Here is a 26,738-nt window from a genome sequence, read left to right as displayed (position 1 = left end):
GGTGTGCGTCAGGGTTGTATTCTCTCACCATTCCTATTCAATCTGTATGCTGAGCAAATAATACGAGAAGCTGGACTATATGAAGAACAACAGGGCATCAGGATTGGAGGAAGACTCATTAACAACCTGCATTATGCAGATGACACAACCTTGCTTGCTGAAAGTGAAGAGGACTTGAAGTACTTACTAATGAAGATCAAAGACCACAGCCTTCAGTATGGATTGCACCTCAACATAAAGTAAACAAAAACGCTCACAACTGGACCAACGAGCAACATCATGATAAACGGAGAAAAGACTGAAGTTGTTAAGGATTTCATTTTACTTGGATCCACAATCAACAGCCACAGAAGCAGCAATCAAGAAATCAAAAGACCCACTGCATTGGGTAAATCTGCTGCAAAGGACCTCTTCAAAGTGTTGAAGAGCAAAGACATCACCCTGAAGACTTAGGTACCCCTCACTCAATCCTTGGTATTTTCAATTGCATCATATGCACGTGAAAGCTGGACAATGAATAAGGAAGACCGAAGAAGAACTGACACCTTTGAATTGTGGTGCTGGCGAAAAATATTGAATAAACCATGAACTTCCAAAAGAACGAACAAATCTGGCTTGGAAGAAGTACAGCCAGAATGCTCCTTAGAGGCAAGGATGGTGAGACTGTGTCTTACATACTTCGGACATGTTGTCAGGAGGGATCCATCCCTGGAAAAGGACATCATGCTTGGCAGATTGGCAGAGTACAGGGTCAGCGGAAAACAGGAAGACCCTCAATGAGGTGGACTGACAAAGTGGCTACAACAATAAGCTCAAGCATAACAACGATTGTTAAGGATGGCTCAGGACTGGGCAGTGTTTCGTTCTGTTGTGCAAAGAGTCGCTATGGGTCAGAACCAACTCAATGGCACCTAACAACAACAATATATCCTGTGATGCTGCATTATATCCCCTATGATCCCAGCCAAAAGTCAGATCCAGTAAAGTAGACAGGATGCCAACAGATGTGTACAGCTAGCCAAACAGTCTATATCGAGGCCTCTTCCATGATAGAGTAAGGATGTTTTTTCTCTTATCAGGTTGGGAGAAGCCTGAGAAGTTAGGTATGGCGCTTTAGCAAACCCTAAATATTACTCCACCTTCACTGAAGTGGTCCTAAAAAGCTGAGAAAATTTATATTTTCACAAAGAATCTTTGTTTCAAGCATTAATTGTTCTAAAAAATTAACCTATAAAGAATTAGCCATTCTACTCATAATTCTCAGAAGAGTCTAATCTATAAACCCTTGTGATGGGCTATTTTGCACAAGAATCCAATATGCAGAGACTAACAGTACAAATACTATCACAGATGCTGTGTGGGAATACAGGGGGAAAATTAATAAATTCTATCTTTAGCTTGAAGACACCTGTAATCTAGTTAATGATGTGCACTACAAACATATAAAGCCTCCAACAATATATTGGGAAAATAACATAAATCATCAATTTTATACACACACACAAAAAACATAGAGCACTATATACTTTAATAAGGCATATTACTAACAAATACAATTAACAGTAGAAAAAACAAGCCTATATCATTTTACACAATATACATGTTTGTTAGATTTTTTTAAGTTAAATCTGTTTTTATTACCTTACTTTAAGAGCTGCCTTCCCATGAAGAATTTTGGCTTAAGTCTTGGGAAAAAAAAAACTACTGCAAATATTTTTAAAATACAAATATAAAATACTAAGTTGTGAACCATACCCTAAAAATTACAAAGAAATATATCTCGCTAATTCATGTTTCATAGATTTAGCACTCATTTACTCATCAAGTATTTTCGAGCACCAACAGTGGTAGCTCAAACTTTAGATGCTGCCTCGGTTCAAATTCCAGCTCTAACACTTACTAACGTGAACCTTGGACAAGTTAGTTAACCTATCTGTGCCCTGGCAAAATGGGGATATTAATAGAACCTATCTCATAAAGGTATTATGAAAATAAATGAATTAATACATATTTATATTTTTTAAAGCACTTAGGACAGTGCCTAGTATACAGCATTAGCTATTGCTTTGTTTCAGAGTGTGGTATGCAGCACACACACACAAAATACACATCCCCCACCATTATGGACTTACAATCTATTGAGAATTCCAAGTAAACATAAATGATATTACACTATAAGTACCATGATATGGTATAACAGAGAAAACAGGCATCTCTAAATTTGGGGAGTTCTGGACAGGCTTTCTGGAAAAATAGGAATTAAACAGGCAACAGGAAAATGGAATAGGTGAGATGTTCCTGACAGAGAAAAAGATCATGCGAAAGTCCAGGGGCTCTATGGGGATGGCAAGGATGGTAAAAGGCTGAATTTAAAACAAATCAGTGGTCATAAACAACATGACCTAGTAATCTGGAGTCTTCTAACAGTCCTTCAATCAGAACACTCGATCAAATTTGACAGTGAAATCAGAGAAGAAATTTCTGGTAACTCAGAGTGGGATGAATACGGCAATTTCTGAAATGGAAACAGAAATCACTGTGCAAAAACATGACAATTTTTATTACCTTCCACTGTTTACTTCATTTCAGAAACAGATTAAGTTGCCCTCTCCTTTTGGTATGCCAGTGAAAGGAAGAAAAGTTATGTGACTTATCAGAGGGCACATGAACCAGGATTAAAGTCCACAGTCCTTTCCACTATACCAGGTTGCCTCCAGTTGGAAACACTGGTCAAAACTGTTATTTTCCACAATGTTCCAAAGTTATATCAGCATTAACAACTTTGTCCTTTATAATTCAAATACCTCCTGCTTCCATTCACACCTTAGGTTGAAATGGAATCCTAGAAACTCAGTTGGAAAGGAGATGAAAGTCAGTAAGACCTACCACCCACCTAATGAAATGATTGAATATCCTAACATTTGGGGCCATCATTTTAATTTGAAGAGGTCCCTTTCCTCCTCATATCTAACCCACAGGTATTGTGGCTGTGCACGGAAAACAATGCAGGCCTGGCTTAAAAGGCAGATAAGATGGAATACAGCATGAAGTTACCAGATCCTTCTGCCTAAGTACTGTCAGGGGGTAGGCAAGTGCATAAGGTGATGCAGGAAGCCTGTAAAATGTTGCCACACTAAAATGCCAGTTCAAAAAGTCATAAGTAACTGTTTTTCTCCAATAGTTATAAATAAGAATCTGTCAATATTTCTCAGATTTAACAAATCCAATAATGAAAAGCTGTGCTAAGAAAAAATAACTCAGTCATTTTGGTAACCAATAAATCAGAAAGTAAAAGGAAGAAACTTGCTAACTACTCTTTTCATTCTATTACTTGGCAAATTTACACGCTTCCGGCTGGGCTTCTTTCTATAAACACAAACTGACTTTTGCTTCATCCTGAGGATGAAATATGAAATACCTGTCAGAAGTTAATTTTTTTAATATTAAAGGAATTAAAATATTTTAATTTTGTAGGTTGTTGCCAGAGTTCTAACAATTAATTCTAAAGTTTCTATAACGACTGCGACTAGTATAAAATGTAATTCAGCAGGATACTTAGCTAATCTCTCAAAACACAATAAACCAATTTTAGATTAGCCATGATACACCACTTTTAAGGAGAATTTCATTGCAAAGGGGAATAAACCCTTAGTCAAGGAAAAGTCTGATTTCATGCTATAATGAAACTGGTTAGAGTAACCAGCAAGTACAAATAGCTCTGAGGAGACTGGGTGTACTCACAAGTAATACATGATTAGCCTCACAAGTAATACATGATTAGCATAATCAAAAGTCACTGGTTTCAGAGCTTTCCCACAATTCAATTGCTGCTGCAAGATCCTGAATTTTACCAAAACTATGATTTGAATATAGCTGTTTAATCCAAAAAATTTACAGAAGTACAGTATTATCCTTTGCTGATCATAAAATACCAAATGCTGAATTACATATTTAATAATACCAATCTGCATTTGCATGGCACTTTATGGTATCTGTAGAGTTTACACACAGATATCTCATTTGAGGATGGCAAGGTAGGTTGTGATCATTATGTAGATGAGGAATCTGAGACACAGAGAATAAGTCACTTGCCCAAAGTCACAAAACCAACTAAAACATACAGGCAAATTTTTTCTAATATTAATTCATCCAACAAATGCCTAAAGTGCCTACTCTACTCTACATGCTAGGGACTGATAAATGGTGAAAGAGAATGGCAAAGTCCCTGCTCCTCAGGAGTTTACATTCTAATGAGGGATGAGAGACAACTAAACAGGTAAATACATAGAACATAGAATAATTTCAGATAGTGATAAATGCTATAAAAAAAGACACGGTAATAGAATACAGTGATTGCAGAATGGCAGAACCACAGTGGTTAGAGAAGGTCTAAGGAGGTAACATCTGAACTACTAAGGCCTGAATGATGAAGACAAATCATCCATATGAAGGTCTTGGAAGAGCATTCCAGACAGGGGGAAAATGCAAGTGTAAAGTCCTAGAGGCAGGAAGGATCTTGGTTGGACAGCAAGAAGGCCTGGTAGCTGGAGAAGAATGAAAGGAAGGAGAGACAAACAGGGGACTTATTACGTGGAGCCCTTAGGACACTATGCAGATAGGATTAAAAGTACAACTGGAAGGATACCGATTGGATGATATGATTTATGTTTAAAAAAAGTCATCCAAACTGCTTATGAAGAATGAATTGCAGCAGAATCAATGAGAGGCACTTCAGGTACTTAAAAAGTTCTTGTTACAGATTATTCCTTGGAGAACATTCTTGGAGAGTAGCACATGATGCTTCTTACTTTTGAAACAATTACATATATGTGTGTATATGTATTATATACTTTTCTGTACAAAATTCCATAAATTTTTTAATAAAGTAAATTGCAGCAATGTAACCGTAGAAACTGAGAAACCAATTAGAATGCTACTGTTAACAGCCCAGATGTGAGGCAAAAGTAATTTGGACTAAAGTGGGAGTAATGAAGGTGAAAAGTTATGGAATTGGGAATATAATTTGCCAGTATGGTCAATAGGCCCCCCTGGTGGATGGATGAAGAAGCGGGGCAGGAATCAAGATCAATCAGAGGTTCTAAATGCAGGGCGACTTTGCCCCCCAGGGGACATATGCAACCTCTGAAGACATTTTTGGTTGTCACAACGAGGTAGAGGGTGCTACAAGCAACTAGCAGGTGGAAGCCAGGGATGCTACTAAACATACTACAGTGCACAGGACAGCCCCTACTAACAAATTATCAATAGTGTCAAAGCTGAGAAACCTTGATCCTAAACGGTTCCCATCCTAGAATACCCATACTTCCGCGAGAATTAAAAAAAAAAAAATTAGAAATGGTCTACCTATCTTCAAAACTTAAAGACAACTAAAATAAACGTGGTGTACATGGGAAAATATTTGCTTTGGGGGTAAATTATATCACTCTGGTAACACTGGTGATCGGAAGGTCTGGCTGGTATATAAAATATGAGAAAACCAATTACTGCTTAATATATGCCATCTGTTTGATGGGTAGGCTTTCTCAAGATACAACAGAAAAAGTTCTCTTTGGCTATACCAGTCAACACTACTATGCTTAATCTATATCCCAACTATGCTTAAACCTACATATTCCGAAACATTCAGTGCTTTTCCAAATACAAATCCCATAAAAACTTAAAGGAATGTCTATAAACAGTAAAATCTGCACAAATAGATGACTGGAGGGAAATGATAGCCCACTTGTGTCTATGTGCCTGTAACTTTAATTATCTGATTTGTTTGGGCCTTGACCAAGTGGACACATTCATTTTACATAACAAGAACAGAACTGCAGCATACTTTTTTCAGAATTACTGTAAAACCAGCAATGCGAAAATACTCTCTTAAATCCAGTTCACAAGAGACAAAATGCCACAAAGCTGGGAAAGCTCCTTTTCCGTTATTCTTTGTTATCTAATTGCAAAGAATTTTAGGGGTAAATCGCTGTGATACACTCAAGGAAAAACAGAATAAGCACCCTAAATGAATTCCTGAAACTACAAAATGATTACTACTAAGGCAGTAAATTACGTGCCCCGATATGCTTTGGAAAGTCTGGAGAAATGTCTGGAATTACTTGGTAACTGAAATAAAAAAAAAATAGACAACAGGAAACACAAAAATCATCTAGCCCTGAGGTCAGGAGGTCGGAACAACAATTCAGAACATTACCTTACATTTGAGTTCCCACAGGTTGGGACTGGGCAGGAGCTGCTTCTCCAAAGCCGCAAAGTCAATTTTGGACAATCTCCTGACGGATGGAGGGAAGAGAGGTGCTGTTCTTAATTTTAAGGACCTCAAGAAAACTGGCCAAGGCCACATCCAATATACTAGGTTACTAAGTCTGGTTAACACTTAATTCTAGAAACAATATTCAAAAAACAAAAAATAAAAAGGAATCACTGTTATAGCTTCACTCACCTTATTTAAACAAAAGCTTTGAAACCAGCTTAAAAACAAATATGCCTCCAGGCTGAATTCATCACCAATTGTGATAAAACTATAAGATCTGAAAGTCTAGAAGTAAATTACAGGGGCACTTTACTACCCTGAGAATCATGCTGGGTTCCCGCTAGGCCGGGCAGACGTTTCCCGGAGCATCACTGCGCGGCGTCCCGGGCGCGCTTCTCCGACCCGCCCTCCGGCTGCAGCGCTCTCGAGACACTGTTGCGTCGCCCAGCCAGTCGACGTCACGCCCTTCCCCAGGGATACGCAGAATGACCCCCGCCAAAGACTCATCCTTGCGTCGGCGACCGAAAAAACTACTACTTTTTTATCTTCAGGCATTCCGAAACCCAAGGCCAATCGCGGCCGCAACATCAGTCTTACCCACTCCACAAGAACAAACTCCCAACTTAGTCACAACAATCCGTAGAAAACAAACGCCAAAATATCCCCTGTTCTCGCGAAATCCTAAACACAACTCCCGCGACATTTCTCTCCCTCGTCCTTCTCAGCCCCACCCCCAACACCAACTCGTTGCCTCAGAAATATCGCGAGATTTCTTTCTCAGTGCCCGCCCCTTTACGGCACGATGGTCGCACAAGAATGTGGTACAGGCTCGACGGCCGCCATTTTCTTTCTTTCTTAGCAGTTAGCTGAGAGGAGGTCTCTGCGAAGAAGCGGCAGCGGCCACTGTAGGGTAACCATGGCAGACTATTCAACGGTGCCTCCACCCTCCTCGGGCTCAGCTGGTGGTGGCGGTGGCGGCGGTGGAGGAGTGAACGATGCTTTCAAAGATGCGCTGCAGAGAGCCCGGCAGGTAAGCCTGGACCGCGCGGCGGGATCCCGACAGCTCACGGTACTTGGCCGCTGGCTGAGTAGGCCGCTGCCTCTTGGCGCATGAGGAAGAGTCAAGCAATGACCTTCTGGCCTCCGAAATGTGAGGCTACTCCGGTTTTCCCACGTCGTTATATCGGTTAGAGACCAGAACCTGGTTTTGTGTTTTTAGTGTCTAAGCTACTTAGAACCCACGCGTGCTACACAAAATGGCTTTAGGTCTTTTCTCTCCTTTCTACCGCACTCGCGCTTCTCCAAGGAGTTAGTTTAACCTTCCGTTTTTCTCAGAGTGAACATCATCTTCCGTGGGATAAAGCGCGCGTAGTTTCACACAGTAGTGTGGAAAAATAATGAGTTTGAGAAAGGAGTAAGGTCTGCTATCAGGAGCCGTAGTAAGGGATTTGTCATTAAAGCATACTTTACAGCTTCCAACTCTCTTTAGCTCTCTCTCTCAATTAAAGGATCTATGTCATTCACCTTTACACCTACATGGAAGAGACTTAGAGTATTAGTATCCCGAGACGGAATCCTTCCTCTGGGCGGGATTTCCGTGTCACTCAGTTCTCTACCAGTCTTTCCCCCATTATTTCTCAAAATGGCCTCAGGCTCATTATACCCGAAGTTTCAATTTGAATCTGCCTCGCTGTTCAGAGTTGTAAACTGACCAGACCTCTTTGTACCGCGTAGGTGCGTTCATTTGCCCCGAAGGCACTTCTTTCCCAAACTAAAGCTGTGAAAAAAGTAGTACACCATAGTGTTAGGAGAATGATAATCACCAATTTTCTAGTGTGTTTTGATTGCATTAGGAGGTCACTTCTTTAACTTGTTTTTTTATTCTCCAGGACGATTAAAGGATCGTTTGAATCAAAAGCCGAACTCATAAAAAATATACGTATAGCCATTTATAATCAGAAATATTTGGGAGAATCAGCAAAAGGTCATCGTTAATACTAATTCTGGGTTTTTTCACTTAAGTATTTACTACTTAAGAACATGCTTAGAATAACAACATAAATGTTTATGTAACTGTGACAGAAATTCTGTTAGTGATTTTATTATTTATTCAGGTGGGAAGAGTCACCAGAATTATTTTATTCAATCAACATATTGATGTAATTTGTGCTACATGCCGAATCCAGATGCTGGAGATTTTTTTATGTGTAAATTGAGCCTCTATGGGGCAGTTCTGCTCTGTCCTATAGGGTCGCTGTGAGTTGGAATCACCTCGAGGGCAGTGGTCTTGGTTTTGGTTTTGGAAATTGAATCTGTGCCATCTTGGAAGCTGTAGTATAGTAAGGGAACCAAATGCAAATGAATAGTAGTATCTGATTAATGCTGTCAGAGTAGTAGACAAAATATGGGTGCTGTTAGTTCATGCACTTGTTCTATAAGCATTTATGGAGATCCAACTAAGAGTCAGGCAGGCACTGTACAGGGCATCAGGGCACCTAACTGCCCAAGTAAAGGGGTGATATTTGAGCAAGGCATTAGAGAATGTGTTTGACCAGTGGAGAAAAGAACCAACATGTGTAAAGGCACAAGGATTTTGCAATGACAAGAACCTAGGAGTGGAATCACTGTAGGAGATAGTAAGGGTGGAAAATGAGGTGAGAAGAGGTACAGATGAATCTGAGATCCAAATTGTGAAAGACCTTGAATTGCATGCTTTAGTTGAAAATTGGATTTTTTTGTGTGGCTGAGTTATAATTTCCTGAGTAAAGCTAGTCTTTTTAAATATAGAAATTATTCTGAAAGTATGTAATTTCTTGTCTTCTTTGTATGACATAGGTTAGCTGCCCTCATGCCTTTGCTGTGATGATTTAAAGGTTTCTTTATAAAATCCATCTTAAATCTGAGATTCCCAGTTGTTGAATTACCCATTTTTATTAATTTGAGGATGCCCCTATAAGTCATAGCTGTTTGTCTAAATAAGTGTGGAATAACTAGGGAATAGTACTACTTTGACTGAAATAAGTTAGGTCAGTTATCAGAAATACTGTTCACTCATCTGTGTAAAGAGCATATTATATTTTCAGTATCCCCAACTAACCTTAAATTTCTTTTATCTAGAGTGTAAAACAATGTTTTTTAGGAGGAAGATGCGTAAGAACAGCTTCTTGACCTCAGGGAGCTCGAGAGGTGTTTTATGAATGAGGGTGCTATTGGCATTTTTAACTGGATGGTTCTGTTATTTGGATATTAGGTTCTGTGGTCCCTATGTAGTAAATACTGGTAGTATTTACCTGATTTTTGTATTCTGATAATTCAGGTGGAGTTGCTGATCTTCTCTTTTTCAAGAGAATTCCTGTTAGTCTATTTTTTTTATGTGAAATTTCCAAATTTTTATAATACTTTGGACAAAATCTAGCAGAGGGGCACCAGATTGCTTCCCTAGTTTTGGGTTTCCGACCTCTACACTTCAAAATTTCATTTTTTTGTAGATTTCAAACTGTAACTCCAGAGGGTGAGATTAGGATTTTTTTAGTTAGGTCTTTGTTGATCACTCATAAAAAGAAGTGTAAATGAAATGTTGGTGGTTTGAACCTACCTAGGAGTTCAGTAGGAACAAAACTGGGCAGTGTGAGACTAGATGAATAGAGGGGTAGATCAAAAACTGAGCAAGAATACGTTGTTTCCATCCTTTTCCTTCAAAAACCCATTGCCCAGGAGTCAATTCCGACTCATAGCGACCCTATAGGGCAGAGTAGAACTGTCTCATAGAGTTTCCAAGGAGCACCCGGTGGATTTGAACTGCTGACCTTTTGATTAGCAGCCATAGCACTTAACCATGCCACCAGGGTTTCCTTTCCTTTTAAACAACTGTTAAATTAATAGTTAAGTACTTCATTACTCTTTATTCTCTTCCCTAATATTGCAAAAGTGAGTCAGGCTACAATATATTTTTTGGATGGTAGGAAAATACCAAATGGAGCTGTTGGTTTTTTATTACCATCTCTGCATTGAAAACTACATTTGGGTATGGTTTTTTTTTATTATTTTGTCATAGGATAGGAGAGGCTTGATTGTGGTAATAAGTGAAGATTCCTTTGTTCTAGAGAGAGGATTTGAAGGTTAATGAAATGATGGCCTGGTAATATTTCTGGTGTTCTCCACCCCTCTTATACAATTCTAGTCCATGAGAACTGAATCCTTCTGGACCCTACCCATAAAATGTACTAAATATTTAATTGGGTCAATAAACATCTAACAAATTAATGTAGTAATGAAATTTTGTTTTTAAGATAATTCTGTTCTTTCAAAATTTATTTCTTGACTGCCTATAATATGGGTAACTTTGTACTAGATCCTAGAGATACAAAAACAGAGACAGGCGCATTTTTCACTAGTAGAATGTATGTTTTTGGCTAGGGTGAATAAAAATCTGTTAAATTTTTTTGATCAAATATTTGAAGTCACAATGTGGACCCTGCTTTGTAGTTGAATTACAGTGTGTTGATTTGTTCATAACAGCTGGCAGCTTATTGAGGATACACTATATACTAGTTTCTGTGCAAGTATATTTGGTATTAACTTATTTAATCCTCACAACATTCCTATGAGGTAGGCCTAGAAACTGTATTTTATACAGATAAGGTAAATGAGGCACAGGATACTTGAGAAAATTAGGCAAAGAGTAAAAAGCAGGTGGGCAGTAGAACCAGCAAGATTACAGCCTTAAGCAGTCTGATCCCAAAGCTTAGGCAAAACATGCAGTAGACTGAAAATTAGGAGATAGGCATTTTGGGCATTTAGGTAGTTTATGTCTCTTCTGGTAATCGCCTTATTATTGTTATTATTTTAATCTCTGAAATCAGGCAGTATGACTAAGTAATCTTTTCAATTTACTTTTAATTCTGAAATTCTTGGATTCTGAGAACAGTCCATGAAGAAAGTGAAAATGCTAATAAAGTAAGTGAAAGCAAGAAAAACTCATTTAAGTAGAATCAGGTCCAAATGGAAAGCTTGAATTATTACTGTGAGTTAAAATCAAATAAAGTTAGGGATTACCTACAATTAATTCTGCGGGCCTAGTAAGGATTGTATACTTAGAGGTTAGGAATTATTGTTTATCTTAAATTAATCCTCCTTGTAGTGGCCTAGGAAATACACATATTCTGTTGATCTTGGAGAATTGATCCAGCCTGTGTTGGTATTTTTACTAAAAAACTCTTTAATGTAATTATATCATTTCTGAATTTTTGAGCTAGTGTTAATGGTTCTTTTGAGTGGATTAAGTATCAGGCTGCATTTTAATTTGGATAGTTTTCAGACTACTGAATTTAAAAAAGCCAAATTCATTGCTGTAGAGTTGATTCCAACCATAGCAACCCTACGGGACGGAGTGGAACTGCCCAATAGGGTTTTCAAGGAGGGGCTGGTAGATTCGAACTGCTTGACTTTTAGTTAGCAGCCTGAGCTCTTAACCTCTGCACCAGAATTCAAACCCATTGCCATCGAGTTGTTTCCAACTCATAGGGACTCTATAGGACAGTAGAACTGCCCCATAGGGTTTCCAAGGAGTGAGCTGGTGGATTTGAACTGCTGACCTTTTGGTTAGCATCCCAGTGCCTTACCACTGCATCACCAGGGCTCCTGTACCAGAATAAGGAGGTATATGTAAGTATCCTTTCTCTGTGCAAAAGTTCCTTGAAATTCAAGAAGTGCTGCTGCTCTGCAAACTTGTAGAGCATTTGTAAACCCTAGGAGGTATTTACAGCCTAAACCATTTTTCTTTAATTAGTAGTGCTGTTTTCTCTGATCTGAATGTTAGAACATTCAGTTCCTAATGAACATTTCAAATACTGAGCGCTTTAAGATTTAGGGGTAGAAACACAGTTGTTTTCAGGAGCGATTAGGGAAAACTTACAGGAAAGAAATAAGATTTGAATTAAATGATGAAAGATACAAACAGACTTTTGATTGAGAAAGTGAAGAATGGCTGAGGAAGTTTAGATTGACTAGAGTTACAAAGTCAGCAAAATCAAACGTGTGGAGCTCTCTTTATCAAGCGCTATATTTTATTATACTTAGTCCTAATGCCCATTATGGTAGTTATTTGTATTTATAGATGAGAAAAGGGAAATCCAGGAGCCCTAGGAAGTACAGCTAATTTATGGAAACTGATACGTATTGGACATAAGACTGAAGTCCTTGAATTTGCCCTTCCACCCAAACCAAACCCATTGCTGTCAAGTCACTTCCAACTCATAGCAGCTCTACAGGACAGAGTAGAGCTGCCCCCATAGGGTTTCCAAGGCTGTAAATCTTTATGGAAGCAGACTGCCACATCTTTCTCCATAGAGCGCCTGGTAGGTTCAAACCACCCACCTTTGATCACCAGCTGGGCACTTAAACCACTATGCCACCAGGGCTCCTCAAATTTGGCTTTTACCCTCTCCATTTTCCTGATAATAAGGCTTGATGCAGTTGAAATAGTTTTATGTCAGGATCTCCATTTTATTTACAGTAAGGAATAATCCTAGTAAAGCCATTATGATTATTGAAGATGGGTGATGGATAAACTGGAGTTCATTACATTATTACAGTTTTGAGTATTCTTGACATTTTCTGTGAAAAAAAAAAATTAACCAGAAAACCAAATTTTGATGATAGTAACTAGCATGGAGCTATATATAAATTTAGAAACAAGGGATTGCCCAAAGTTGAAGGCATTTGGCACCAGATAGAGATGACCACCATTTACTTGCTATGTGCCCTCTGGGATTTTTTCCAACTGTAAAATGAATCTACTTCACTGAGTATTCTATCTCAGGAGGTAGTTGTGGTGATTCAATGAAAAATAAGTATAAAACGTTTATTATAACGTATAGTGTAGGGGATCCAACAGAATGCAGAAATTACCAAATATCATTAATGTAACACACAAGTAAAGTTTTGATGAAGATGGTTCAAAAGCAGTTGCAGCAGTACATCGACAGGGAACTGCCAGAAATTCAAGCTGAATTCAGAAGAGCATGTAGAACAAGGGATATCATAGCTGGATTTTGGCTGAAAGCAAAGAATGCCAGAAGAACGTTTACTTGTGTTTCATTGACTATGCAAAGGGTTTCGACTGTGGATCATAACAAATTATGGATAACATTGCAAAGAATGGGAATTCTGGGATGCTTAATTGTACATAGATCAAGAGGCAGTCCTTAGAACAAGGGGATACTGCATGGTTTAAAGTCAAGAAAGGTGTGCATCAGGATTGCATTCTTTCATCCTACTTATTCAGTATATGCTGAGCAAATAATCCGAGAAGCTGGACTGTATGGAGAACAAGCATCAGGATTGGAGGAAGACTCATAACCTGCAGATAACACAACCTTGTTTGCTGAAAGTGAAGAGGACTTGAAGCACTTACTGATGAAGATCAAAGACTATAGCCTTCAGTATAGGTTATACCTTAACATAAGGAAAACAGAAATCCTCACAGCTGCACCAATAAGCAACATCATGATAAATGGAGAAAAGATTGAAGTTGTCAAGGATTACATTTTCCTTGGATCCACAATCAACACCTAGGGAAGGTGCAGTCAGGAAATCAAACAATGTATTGCATTGGGCAAATCTGCTGCAAAAGACCTCTTTAAAGTGTTAAAAAGCAAAGACATCACTTTAAGGATTAAGGTGTGCCTGACTCAAGCCATGGTGTTTTCAGTCACCTCGTATGCATGTGAAAGCTGGACGATGAATAAAGAAGATTGAAGAAGGATTGATTCCTTTAAATTACGGTGTTGGTGAAGAATGTTGAATGTATCATGAACCGCCAAAGGAACGAACAAATCTGTCTTGGAAGAAGTCCGGCCAGAATGCTCCTTAGGAGCAAAGATGGCAAAACTTCATCTCCCTTACTTTGGACATGTTATCAGGAGGGACCAGTTCCTGGAGAAGGACATCATGCTTTTTAAAGTACAGGGTCGGTGACAAAGAGGAAGACCCTCAACGAGATGGATTGACAACAAGCAGTGGGCTCAAGCATAACAGTTGTGAGGATGGCTAAGGACTGGGCAGTGTTTCGTTCTGTTGTACGTAGGGTCGCTACGAGTCGGAAGCGACTCGATGGCATCTAACAATAACAGAAGAGTGCTTCATTGATAGCGCTTAGAAATACTTTTTTTTTTTTTTACCAATACTTAGTTCCATTTCCTGTTTCATAGAAAAATGCATTAATGTCCACTGGTTGTGTGCTACTTATGACTTGAGGCTGGTTTTTCTTAAGTGATGTTTAGTCAGGTGCAATTACTTACCCCACTCTAAATTATAAAATTTTTAAAGTGACGTGACTTTAATAGGATTACAGTCCTATAGCTGAGGTTTTTTTTGGAGGTGCAGCTCCCCAGGCTCCTGCCTCCCTGCCTCCCCCATGTTACTTTGAAGCAACACTGTCCAATAGAAATACAAGCCAGGTATTTGTATTTAACCCAACATATCTAGATGATATCATTTCGACATGTGATCAGCGTAAAAGATACTTTACATTTTTTGTTTGTTCTAAGTTGTCTATATCCAGTGTGTATTTTAACACTTAAACCGCATCTCAGTTTGAACCAGCCACATTTCAAGTGCTTAATAACCACACGTAGTTGTGGCTGCTGTATTGGATAGCACAGACTTAGGGTCCTACAAGGTGTTCACATTCTCTGTACTCAACATACAGCTTTTGAAGGATAAGAACCATGGAGAAAACACAGTTAGAACACAGGTTTTCTTCAAAGCTATTTGGTCAGTCTATCTTCTAAAGATTTCTAGCCGATTACTTCTTTGTTGGTTCTTATACGGGTGTATCAGAAGCTTAATTGCAGGTGATGATTGATTGATAATGCCCTGAAATATTAATAAACCAAAAAGCCAAACCCACTGCCGTCGAGTCGATTCTGACTCATAGCGACCCTATAGGACAGAGTAGAACTGCCCCACAGAGTTTCCAAGGAGCGCCTGGCAGATTCAAACTACCGACCTTTTGGTTAGCAGCCATAGCACTGAACCACTACACCACCAGGGTTTCCAGCTTCAATAGTAGCAATAAATTGATCTGAGTTTAATTTGTCTTTTTATCAAATTAATACCATTATGTAAATATTTAGCATATATATGAGTTAGGAAGTAAGGATATATACTGTTGAATGTAATACGTAATAGTTTGTGCCATTCTTGATGATGAAGGTGTGGTTTTTATTTGTTTGTTTTAAGATTGCAGCAAAAATTGGAGGTGATGCTGGTACATCACTGAACTCAAATGACTATGGTTATGGGGGACAAAAAAGACCTTTAGAAGATGGAGGTAAGTTATACCAGAAGTATTTTAATTATCTTATACAGTGTTTAGCTGAAGGGATTTTTCAATATTTTTCAAATGTTTTTATTGAAACATTACTTTAATCATAAGGTTCCTAAAATTGTAAGATTTTTGTTAGCCTCAAAGAGAAAGGAAAAAAAGAGAGACCTGAACAAGGTAGGTAAAGTTTGGGTCAGCCAGCAAACTTTGTCTTATTAAGAAGCAGTTCAGTTTTCTCTCTTAGGATTGTGCCAGATTGATAGTTTGCACAGACTTATTGTTAATATAATGGAAAAAAAAAACAAAAAGAAGAATTGTTTAGGAGACATCTCACTAGTTTTTCTCATCATGCATAAATGAATCTTTGTATGCTATGTTTTCATGATTTTGCTATTTCAGATTTCATTTTAAAGGTTGAAGTTTCTATAGCTTGCTACTTCAGCGTGTTGCAGGTTATACCACTTTTTATGTTTTGTTTGTTTTAGTATTTTGTGTTTCAGGTTTAACTTATAACAGTGGATTTACAGTGCCTTGTGTTTTTTTTTTTTTAATGTCGAAGTTCCGAACTTAGAAGTATGCATGTAATTTTTCTTTTAGGTTTGATATATGAATTTTGATACATTTTCTTTTTGCCCACTTTTTTGTTTGTTTGTTTTGTTTTTTGTTTTTAAAGAGGATTCTTGAGCTTATAGAATGTATTAGTAGCTTTTTGACCAGGAGTACTTGGTTTCCTTTCATTTAAGTGTCTTTCATATTTATAGTGAGGTTTTTAATATACAAAAAAAAATGAGCTAATGATGCTTCAGATGTTGTATGTAATGTATTCTTTTTATTTTATGTGTAGATGGCTCTTGGACAAGTCCGAGCAGTACAACACACTGGGAGGGAATGCCCTCTCCTTTTAAAGGCAGGAATTTTTATTTATTACCTGTGTTTAGTATGTAAACGTGAAATAAACCAGTGGATTCTTGAAATGGACACAAATATTTCTTGGATTATGTGTCTGAATTTTTGCTGCACAACATTCTGATGTTTAATTATTTACATTTGAAGTGGGGAGGAGAATAGTACTTTCAGCTACAGGTTGTCTCTTTTAAGGTATGCATTGTATTTACTCATCTGTGTAAAGGATTCAGAGGAAGGTAGTCATGTAGTTGCTTTGAGTGTTTCTGCTGAAGTGTTTTGCTGGGAAACGTTTGGTTAGGAAAATTCAGCAGTTTAGATTGCGATTGCCTTGTAATGTGAATTTATTTTTTGCATAGCTTTGTGGTCACTGTCAGATACACTCAACTTCTGATATGTCAGATTTTCACATTTTGATAGCTTTTTTCTTTCTTCCAATCTTCAGTTCCTACAGTGGAAGCATCATTAGCCTTTAGCATGTGATATTTTTCTAGTAACGGATCTAAATACTTTCTTATATCATTCAAAAGTGCTTAACGTACATTAAGGTCAGTGCTTTGATACAGTCAAAAAAGTTTTTTTTTTTTTTTTAAATGTCTGTGCATCTTTAAACATGAAGAGAATGAAAACGTAATTTTTTTAGACTACTACAAGTATGGGTTGAGTTTTGGCAATTTCTGTTCACATGACAAACACTATCAGATAAGTCAATAAATGTTATATTAATATTTAATTTTGTTTGGGGGGAAACTAAGTCTTAAAATTATACTTACTGGCAAAAAAATTAAAAAACTCTTAATTTTGCAGATCAACCAGATGCTAAGAAAGTTGCTCCTCAAAATGACTGTAAGTATTTAAAGCTGGGTTAAAAACTAACCAAATTTTAATATCTGAAGTCTGTAAATAGTCTTCTAGAATGTCTAGCCTGAATTTCTTTGTAAATGCATACCTTTATTTCCTACTTCTGCAACCTCTCACTTTAATTATGGCCACGTATATTAGTAAGATTTGGTGCTAACTTACCTTACACGTTCAGTTTATTTAACTGCTTCAATTCTTAATCTATGCTTACACTACATGAAAAAGGAAAGTGTTTTACTCTATTCTATTGCTAATAATCTCCATCCTTCTTTTCCATTTTGCTCACTTTCAATGCCGATTTAAGAATTCTATATAAAATTTTGTTCTCTTTGATGTATTTTCTGTGTGTCATGAACAGATTTTACAATTGTTCAGTAAGATTGTATTGTTAAAATATATAGGTGTGAATTTAAATTGCAAATTTACATTTTATCTTTAATTTTTTGGTAGCTTTTGGAACACAGTTACCACCAATGCATCAGCAGCAAAGGTATAGTCAAAAGATTTTCAAAAAATGTTTTGTGAGTTTTCATTTAACTGTGTATAAACACAACTAAGTTGTTGTTGTTTAGAGCCATCGAGTTAGTTCTGACTCACGATGACCCTATGTACAACACAACGAAACACTGCCCAGTCCTGCACAATCCTCCCAGTTGTTAATGTTTCAGCCTATTGTTGCAGCCAGTGTGTCAGTGCATCTCATTGAAGATCATTCCGTTTTTCACTGACCCTTTACCTTCCCAAGCATGATGTCCTTCTCCGGGAATTGGTCCCTCCTAATAATTTTTTTTTAATAACATGTCTAAAGTATGTGAAATGGAGCCTTGCCATCCTCTAAGGAGCATTCTGGCTGTACTTCTTTCAAGACAAATTTGTTCATTCTTGTGGTAGCGCGTGGTATATTCAGTATTCTTCACCAGCACCATAATTCAAAGGCATCAGTTCTTCAGTCTTCTTTATCCATTGGCCAGCTTTCACATGCGTACGAGGTGATTGAAAATACCATGGCTTCGATCAGGTTCACCTTAGTCCTCAAAGTGACATCTTTGCAATTTAACACTTTATAAAGAGGCCTTTTGCAGCAGATTTGCTCAGTACAGTCTGTTCTTTGATTTCTTGTCTGTGGCTTCCATGGATATTGATTGTGGATCCAAGTAAAATGAAATCCTTGACAACTTCAGTATTTTCTCCATTTATCATGACGTTGCTTGTTGGTCTAGTGAGGATTTTTGTTTTCTTTCTGTTGAGGTGTAATCCACACTGAAGACTGTAATCTTTGATTTTCATCAGAAGTGCTTCAAGTCCTCTTCACTTTCAGCAAGTAAGACTGTGTCATCTGCATATTGCGGGTTGTGAATGATTCTTCTCATCCTGATGCCTCTCCACCTTCTCTGTTTATTTACTCAGCATACGTATTGAATAAGTGTGATGAAAGGACACAATCCTGATGCACACCTTTCCTGACTTTAAACCATGTAGTATCCCCTTTTTCTGTTCAAATGACTCCTCTTGATCTATGTACAGATTGCTCCTGAGTACAAAGTATCCTGGAATTCCCATTCTTTGCTATGTTATCCATCATTTGTTGTGATCCACACAGTCGAATGCTTTGCATAGTCAGTAAAGCACTGATATTCTCTTTTCAGCCATGATCCATCTGACAGGAATGATATCCCTTTTTCCACGTCCTCTTCTGAATCCAGCTTGAATTTCTGGATTCCCTGTCCATGTACTGCTGTAGCCACTTTTGAGAAAATTTTACTTCCTGTGACATTGATGGTATTATTCGGTAATTTCTGCATTTGGTTGGATCACCTTTCTTTGGAATAGGCATAAATGCAGTTCTCTTCCAGTGAGTTTGCCACATAGCTGTCTTCCAAAATGTCTTGGCATAGAAAAGTGAGCACTTTCAGCACTGCCTCGGTTTGTTGAATCATCTCAGTTTTTATTCCATTAATTCCTGGAGCCTCGTTTTTCCCCAGTATCTTCAGTGCAGCTTGGACCTCTTCCTTCGGTACCATCAGTTCATGATCACACACTGCCTTCTGAAATGATTGAACGTAGACCAGTGGTTTTTGTTATATTGACTCTAAATTCCTTCCATCTTTTATCGGATTTTTCTTCAAATATTTTGGTGCCAAGTGCTTTATCTTCAAGCTTACCAGTTCTGCCTTCTACTTGCTCAATTCTGTTCCTCTGACTTTCTATTGAGTTATCTAATTCTGTAATTTTATTGTTAATCTTCTGAATTTCTGATTTCTGTCTCTCTATGGATTCTTGCAGCTTAATAAATTTTTCATTATGTTCTTGAATAACCTTTTTAATTTCTTCAGTTGCTTTATTGGTGTGTTCCTTGGCTTGCTCTGCATATTGCCTGGTTTCCTTCCTAATATCTTGAAGTGATCTGTGTATTAATCTTTTGCATTCTGCATCCGGTAATTCCAGGAAGGCGCTTTCATCTAGAAGATCCCTTGATTCTTTGTTTTGAGAGCTTGTTGATTATTTTACCACTGAAGCTCTGATGTCCTGTCACCAGATGGCTAGAGCTATTACCAGGTATATCAGTCTAGGAGTCCATTCACTTTTCTTGTATGAATTCAGCTCAGGTGTCCAGGTAGCTGGTCATCAAGTGTATGGTACAGGCTCTGTCCTACAGTCTTAGAGGGGCAGGGGTGATTGGTCTAGGTACCTGTATCTGGCTGCAGCAGAGGATCATGCTCTGAACAAGGCTGGGGACTGGGCATCATCCCCGAAATGTCTCTGAGGAATGCGCGTCACTCTTTCCTAGAGTGTACAGGTGGGTGGGTTCTGCAGACAGACCATGGGCACCCATTGTTTTTGGTTGTAAGGACTGGGAGGTACCAGTTACCCTTGGACCCCTGTCACGGGTGGCTGGGTGACCTGAGTGGAGCTGCTAGTCCTTAGGCCCCTGATGTGGGTAGGTGAGGACCCTGTTTAATAGGCAAAGTGGTGTCAAACATCAAACACCGACCTCTTCACCATACAGCTGAAACAGTTGTAGTCTGCCAACAAGGGCCTATTCTCCTGAAATAGGCCCACACAAGTCTACGCAGGGGGAGAAGGTATTCAAAGTCCACAGACCGTTTATGCCTGGACAGGAGCCGCTTCTGTCCTGAGCTTCCCAGGTTAGTGGAGCTGGCAAATTACCTTTTCCCTCAGTTGTTAATTCATTCCTTCTCCAAGGCTGGGCGGATAGCTCCAGGCACTCAACGGGGTCTATCTCAGGCCCAGGGAAATCAGCCACGTAAGCCGGCTTGGGGGTGGGGGGGTGCAGTAAAATATACACAAGTGCTTAGCTTTTGTGGAGAGCGCCATTCTTTTCTGGTTCCGGGGGTGTGAGTAGGCTGTGTGGCTGGCTGCTGCTCAGGGAACTGTGGACTAACCCTACTACCAGCCCACCACAGCCACTCCCTGGAATGGTGCCTGAGGGACACCGGCAATTTAGGTCCCACAACTCCACTCCTCTCCACTTCTAAACCGTCTCTGTCTTCCTGTGCTGCTCAGTTCGTTTCCTGACTTTGCCTTTGATGTTCAGGGCTCCTAGCTTGTCATAGATGTAATCGTTTGACTTGTTTTTTCTAGTCTTTGTTGTAAGAGGGATCAACGGAAGCATATGGCTATTCTATCTTGGCCCCACCTCCTCCATCTTCTTTTGATGCTTCCTTCGTCCTTTAATATTTTCCCAGTAGAATCCTTCAGAATTGCAACGCGAAGCTTGTGTTTTTCCTTCAGTTCTTTCACCTTGAAAAAGCCAAGTGTGTTCTTCCCTTTTGGTTTCCTAACTCCAGGTCTTTGCACATTTCATTATAATACTTTGTTTTCTCCAGCCACCCTTTGAAATCTTCTCTTCAGCTCTTTGACTTTATTTCTTCACTTTGCTTTAGCTACATGACGTTCAAGAGCAAGTTTCAGAGAGTGTTCTGACATCCATTTCGGTCTTTTTTCCTTTCCTTTGTTTTTAATGACAGCGAAGTTCATGTATAGGGAATTTGTGTCTGCGTATGTTGTCGTATATGTGAAGAAAATGACTTTTTGTTTGTTTGAGTGAGATATATTTATAAATTGGAAGGATAGGTGGAATTAGCCAGATTGAGATAAACTGTTGGAGCCCTGGTGCCACAGTGGTTAAGAACTTGGCTGCTAACCAAAAGATTGGCAGTGTGAATCCACCAGCTGCTCCTTGGAAACCCTATGGGTCAGTTCTACTCTTTCTTATAGGAGTTGAAATCGACTCAATGGCAACGGGTTTGGTTTGGTTTGGTTTCAGGGTGAATTAGTATAACTCTTAACATGACATTCCTTGAACTCCACCCCCAACTCCTTTTCAGTTACATGCCTTCAGACTGTTCCACACACCATCCCCTCCTTGCTTGATGTGTCACCTTATTTAAGATAGTGAGTTTACTCAGATGATAGACTGTATTGAGTATATTGGCTATGAGTATATACCTAGAACCTTAATTTAGGCAATTAGGAGCTTAAATTAAACTTCTGGTTTTTATTAGTAGATGACATTTTGTATGTAAACAAACTGTCCTTGTTTCTGGTGTTTCTTAGCAGGTCTGTAATGACGGAAGAATACAAAGTTCCAGATGGAATGGTTGGATTCAGTAAGTAACCTAATTTTAAAACTTTATTAACATAATCAAAAGAGACTTCACAATCTTTCAACTGTTTTTTTATTTTTTAAAACTAGTAATTGGCCGAGGAGGTGAACAGATCTCGCGCATACAACAGGAATCTGGATGCAAAATACAGATAGCTCCTGGTACTATTTTTTTCTTCATATTTTTAAAGTAATTTGAAAAATAGAGTAATTAATGTTTTTTAAGATGCTAGTGAAAATGATACAACCTGTTAATTTTTTCTTGATCTAAAAGTTTTTGGTTTTTTTAATTGTAGACAGTGGTGGCCTTCCAGAAAGATCTTGTATGTTAACTGGAACACCTGAATCTGTCCAGTAAGTATGACAGTCTTAAAAACCGACTTGCAGTTATAACGTAAAGGTTCTTTGAAGTTTGTCTTAATTGCTGCTTTCGCCGCCCCTTCCCTGAAACTTTCCCAGCTTCTTTCAAGTTTATGTGCTTCATGCTTTTATCAATTAGGGTTCCTCATCTAGACCATAAACCAACCAATCCTGTTGCCGTTGAGTCCATTCCGACTCATAGCAACCCTAGAGGACAGAGTAGAACTGCCCCATAGGGTTTCCAAGGAGTGGCTGGTGGATTTGAACTGCCAGTCTTTTGGTTAGTAGCCATAGCTCTTAACCACTACACCACCAGGGTTTCATCTAGACCATAGAACACAGAAAATGAGTAAAACTGACTGTGTATCCACTTTAAACTGTACTTAAGGAACTGAATGTTGCTTGTAAAGAATACATAATCATGTCAGCTGATTTCCCCTAAAACTCATCACCGTTAACCTTGAGTGGACCTTTGTATTGCCAACATTTTTCTGTATATTCACTCTTTTTCAAGACTTTTTGATACTTTATCTCTCCCCTCCAAATCTTAAGCATCTTCACTTATCACAAATTTTAGCTTTTCTGAAAACATAGAAGCAATCCTAAGAAACGTTTCTGCCTTTGCCAGCGATAAATCTACTAGCCTGCCTTCATTGAGTACATACAGTACTCAGATACTGCCTTTGTTTTCATGTGCCTAAGGCCAGCTCCTCCTTCATACTGAAGGACATTGTCCCTGCAGTTGAACTGTCTCTTCTGCGTAATTATTTTTCCCATCTCTACTAAAAAATTTCTAGCAGCATACAAACTTGTTGGAAACATTTTCTCTGCCCCCAGTCCATAACAAAAACTGTCCCTCATTGGTGTTTCTCTACTCCCTTTTACAGTAAAACTCCTTAAAAGACATGGCTAAACTTTCTGTCATCTGCCTTTTTGTTTTTCCATTTTCTGTTGCAGTCACGCCAGTCAGGCTTTTATTCACACCATTCCATTGAAGTTGGCTCTTGTTAAGGCCACAGATGACCTCTCCACATCAGTCAGCCTAATAGCAGTGTTTGACACAGTCGACTACTCCTTCCTTGAAATACTTGATTTATTTTGCCTCAGGACAGCTATCTCACTGGCTGCTCTTCCTCAGTCTCTCTTAATTCTGCTTTATCTGGACCCTCAACATGGAATTGGCACAAAATTCAGTGCTCACAAGGTGTATCTATACACACGCCTTAAAACCAGCCAAACCAAATCTGTTGCCATTGAGTCGATTCTGACTCCTAGTGACCCTGTAAGACAGGGTAGAGCTTCCCCATAGGGTTTCCAAGGAGATTCAAGTTGCCGGCCTTTTGATTAGCATCCAAGCTCTTAACCCATAGTGCGACCAGGGCTCCTTAGGTGGATCCATGTAATCTCATGGCTTTATAGACCATAAATTTTGTATATTTCTAAATTTTTTCTTCAGCCTTGATCTCTTTCCTAAATTCTAGATTTGTATATCCAGCTGACAACTCAGTTTCTTACTTCAATGTCTTTTAGACATCACAGACTTTAGATAATTCAAAATAGATTCCTTTATTTTCCTTCTACCCCCATCTGCTTTTTTTCTTCATTCACCATACTTCAGTATTTGGCAGCTGTTTTAAAACTATCTTTTTCTCATTCCCCATTTATCTGTGAGCAACTGTTGGTCATCTTTCCTTTATAATTTATTGGGAATCCAGCCCCTTCTTGCTACTTTATACTGTCACCTTAGTCCATGGCACCATTTGCTTGTATTATTGCATAGTTTCCCAAGATAACTTGATTATTTTTACCTTTGTCCCTAGTTGTTTTTGTTAGGTGCTGTTGAGTCAATTCTGACTTACAGCAACCCTGTAGGACAGAGTAGAACCGCTCTGTAGGGTTTCCAAGGCTATAATCTTTACTGGAGTAGGTTGAGGTCTTTTCTTCCACAGAGCAGAGCAGCTGGTGGGTTCAAATTCCCAACCTTTGAATTCACAACCAAGCACTTAGCCGCTGCACCACAAAGGCTCCTTCTTAACCCTAATGGCCTAGCCATAGTGAATCTTTTAAAAAAATGTAAAACAGTTCACATCACAGCTTTGCTCAAAGTCCTCTCATGGCTTCTGCATTTGGTTTATAGTAAAAGTCAATGGTCTGGCCTACCTGTCACCTCTCTGACTTTATTATCATTCATCCCCCAACTCACTCTGTTCTAGCCCCATTAGCCTTCTTTATAGTCTTTCAGCCTATCGAACATGTTCCTCATTTATACTTCATGTTTCTTCTCCCTGGAACAATTTCCCCCGATATTTCCATAGTCACTCCCCAACTTCTTTGAGGTCTTGCTTCGAATGACTCCTTATCACTGAGACCTTCCATATCTGTTTGTGTAAAATCACCTCCCTTCACACAGATTCTGTCTACCTTACCCTGCTGTGGTTTTTCTTTATAGCACTTTCTAAATGACGTTTTATTTGATATGTTATTTTTACTTAATGAAGTTATATGCCATTCTAGCAGGAACTCTAGTCTGTTTTGTTGTAACCCCATTACCTAGAAGAGTGCCTGACATATGGTTGGCATTTCTTGAATGTTTGTTGAATGAATAAATGAGTTAACACATGGCTGAGCAAAGTGGTGCGATTTAAAAATGTAAATCGTGTTCTTAGATGAATCAGCTTAGTTGTGAGATAACTTTAGAAGTAGAGTGTTACTACTTAGGAAATTTAGACTGTTCTCCAAAATGTTAAGAATTGTGTATTTAGAAAATTTATTGCATAATTTCAGAAGTTTTGAACCTTGATGACATTTTCTTTTTAATAACAACATTGTTAAAGTTTAACTTTAAGCCACTTAATCCTGAGTTGTGTTGGGAGGGGTTCCTGAATGTATTGTTTTATATTTCCTCTTTGGATAAGCTTTCTGGTATGTTGTAACTCACTACTTGAATATTAATTTGTTAACAGATCAGCAAAACGGTTATTGGACCAAATTGTTGAAAAAGGAAGACCAGCTCCTGGCTTCCATCATGGTGATGGACCAGGAAATGCAGTTCAAGAAATCATGATTCCAGCCAGCAAGGCAGGATTAGTTATTGGGAAGGGAGGAGAAACTATTAAACAACTTCAGGTATTATGCGTGTATAATAAGTGCTTTTAGTCTGCTTCGATGCCAGTTTTCCCCCAACCTCTCATTTGCTAATGTATATGGTTTCTACAATTGTTAACAGGAACGGGCTGGAGTTAAAATGGTTATGATTCAAGATGGACCTCAGAACACTGGTGCTGATAAACCTCTTAGGATTACAGGAGACCCATACAAAGTTCAAGTAAACTTAACTTTATATTTATAAAAAGGGGGTTGGGATTGGCTGGCAAAATGGGCAAACCATGCATGAATAATTAAAATGTTTTGCGACATGCTTTCTAAATTTGCTAACTTTTTTTTTTACTTCAGCAAGCCAAGGAAATGGTATTAGAGTTAATTCGTGATCAAGGTGGTTTCAGAGAAGTTCGAAATGAGTATGGGTCAAGAATAGGAGGAAATGAAGGGATAGATGTAAGTAAAAATATCTATTATAAAAATAGTTGCATGCTAATCCATAAATATAATAGTGTCCATCTGTTTTGTGTTAGATAGCCATTTAACATTTTATCCATTTTCCCACTTTCTACCGTAGAATACAGAAGTATATATTTTCTATCTTATTGCTCTATTTGGTAGAAACCTAACATCAAAATAAATTTACTTCAGTTGATTTGATGCAGATTAATTTTCAGGAAGTATGTGGCTGTCTTAATACTTAACTATTCTTTGTATAAGGTCCCCATTCCAAGATTTGCTGTTGGCATTGTAATAGGAAGAAATGGAGAGATGATTAAAAAAATACAAAATGATGCCGGTGTTCGAATTCAGTTTAAACCAGGCGAGTACATTACTTAATCTAAGTGTTGGTGGCAATAACAATTTGTTTTGGGGGGGTTTTTTACCTTTGATAGCCACACATTTAATGTTTAATGAATTTTTGCTTGCCTGTTTTGAAGATGATGGAACAACACCGGATAGAATAGCACAAATAACAGGACCTCCAGACCGATGTCAGCATGCTGCAGAAATTATTACAGACCTCCTTCGAAGTGTTCAGGTTTGATAGAACATTTTCATGGTTTTATTTCCATTTGTAAAGTTTTCATCAAATCTGAAAGTCCTCCCTTATATTTTTATATTACCCTGCTTGATGATGCTTTATTAATTGCTAGAAGGTTTAAATTGCTTTGAGGTAGGTATCTTGGAGCAGGAAGAGGTCTACATAAGTGCCTTGCTATACTCACCCCAGTATAAGAAGAATGAATGCTCGTTACTATTTGTTAACTATTTGGGCCAAGTTA

At 38.4% G+C, this 26,738-nt stretch overlaps 2 protein-coding genes across 12 annotated transcripts in view; one reads left to right on the top strand and one right to left on the bottom strand.

Moving 5' to 3' along the window:
• Positions 1 to 6,953, bottom strand: part of DNAJB4 (DnaJ heat shock protein family (Hsp40) member B4) — a 65,885-nt gene extending 58,932 nt beyond the window's left edge. The window contains exon 1 of the mRNA XM_049879588.1: positions 6,464 to 6,953. The gene's annotated coding sequence lies outside the window, so the exon portion shown is untranslated. The remainder of the gene's footprint in view (positions 1 to 6,463) is intronic.
• A 123-nt stretch (positions 6,954 to 7,076) lies between these two features.
• FUBP1 (far upstream element binding protein 1) overlaps positions 7,077 to 26,738 on the top strand; it is a 39,997-nt gene continuing 20,335 nt past the window's right edge. For 3 of the 11 annotated variants that reach the window (XR_007516339.1, XR_007516341.1, XR_007516340.1), the window contains exons 1-13: positions 7,077 to 7,304; positions 15,518 to 15,608; positions 16,447 to 16,509; positions 17,313 to 17,351; positions 17,817 to 17,856; positions 21,945 to 21,997; positions 22,084 to 22,155; positions 22,290 to 22,347; positions 25,317 to 25,479; positions 25,580 to 25,678; positions 25,807 to 25,908; positions 26,173 to 26,275; positions 26,394 to 26,494. Coding sequence is in view for 8 of the 11 variants with exons in the window: in XM_049875598.1 (XP_049731555.1) it covers positions 7,191 to 7,304; positions 15,518 to 15,608; positions 16,447 to 16,509; positions 17,313 to 17,351; positions 17,817 to 17,856; positions 21,945 to 21,997; positions 22,084 to 22,155; positions 22,290 to 22,347; positions 25,317 to 25,479; positions 25,580 to 25,678; positions 25,807 to 25,908; positions 26,173 to 26,275; positions 26,394 to 26,494 (1,098 nt within the window). In the remaining 3 variants the exon portion in view is untranslated. The remainder of the gene's footprint in view (positions 7,305 to 15,517; positions 15,609 to 16,446; positions 16,510 to 17,312; positions 17,352 to 17,816; positions 17,857 to 21,944; positions 21,998 to 22,083; positions 22,156 to 22,289; positions 22,348 to 25,316; positions 25,480 to 25,579; positions 25,679 to 25,806; positions 25,909 to 26,172; positions 26,276 to 26,393; positions 26,495 to 26,738) is intronic. The other 8 variants (XM_049875605.1, XM_049875601.1, XM_049875597.1 and 5 more) reach the window with 7 other exon arrangements.

The sequence above is a fragment of the Elephas maximus genome, chromosome 3 (genome assembly GCF_024166365.1).
Source record: "Elephas maximus indicus isolate mEleMax1 chromosome 3, mEleMax1 primary haplotype, whole genome shotgun sequence".
Taxonomy (NCBI): domain Eukaryota; kingdom Metazoa; phylum Chordata; class Mammalia; order Proboscidea; family Elephantidae; genus Elephas; species Elephas maximus.
This window is presented reverse-complemented; position numbering and strand designations above follow the sequence as displayed.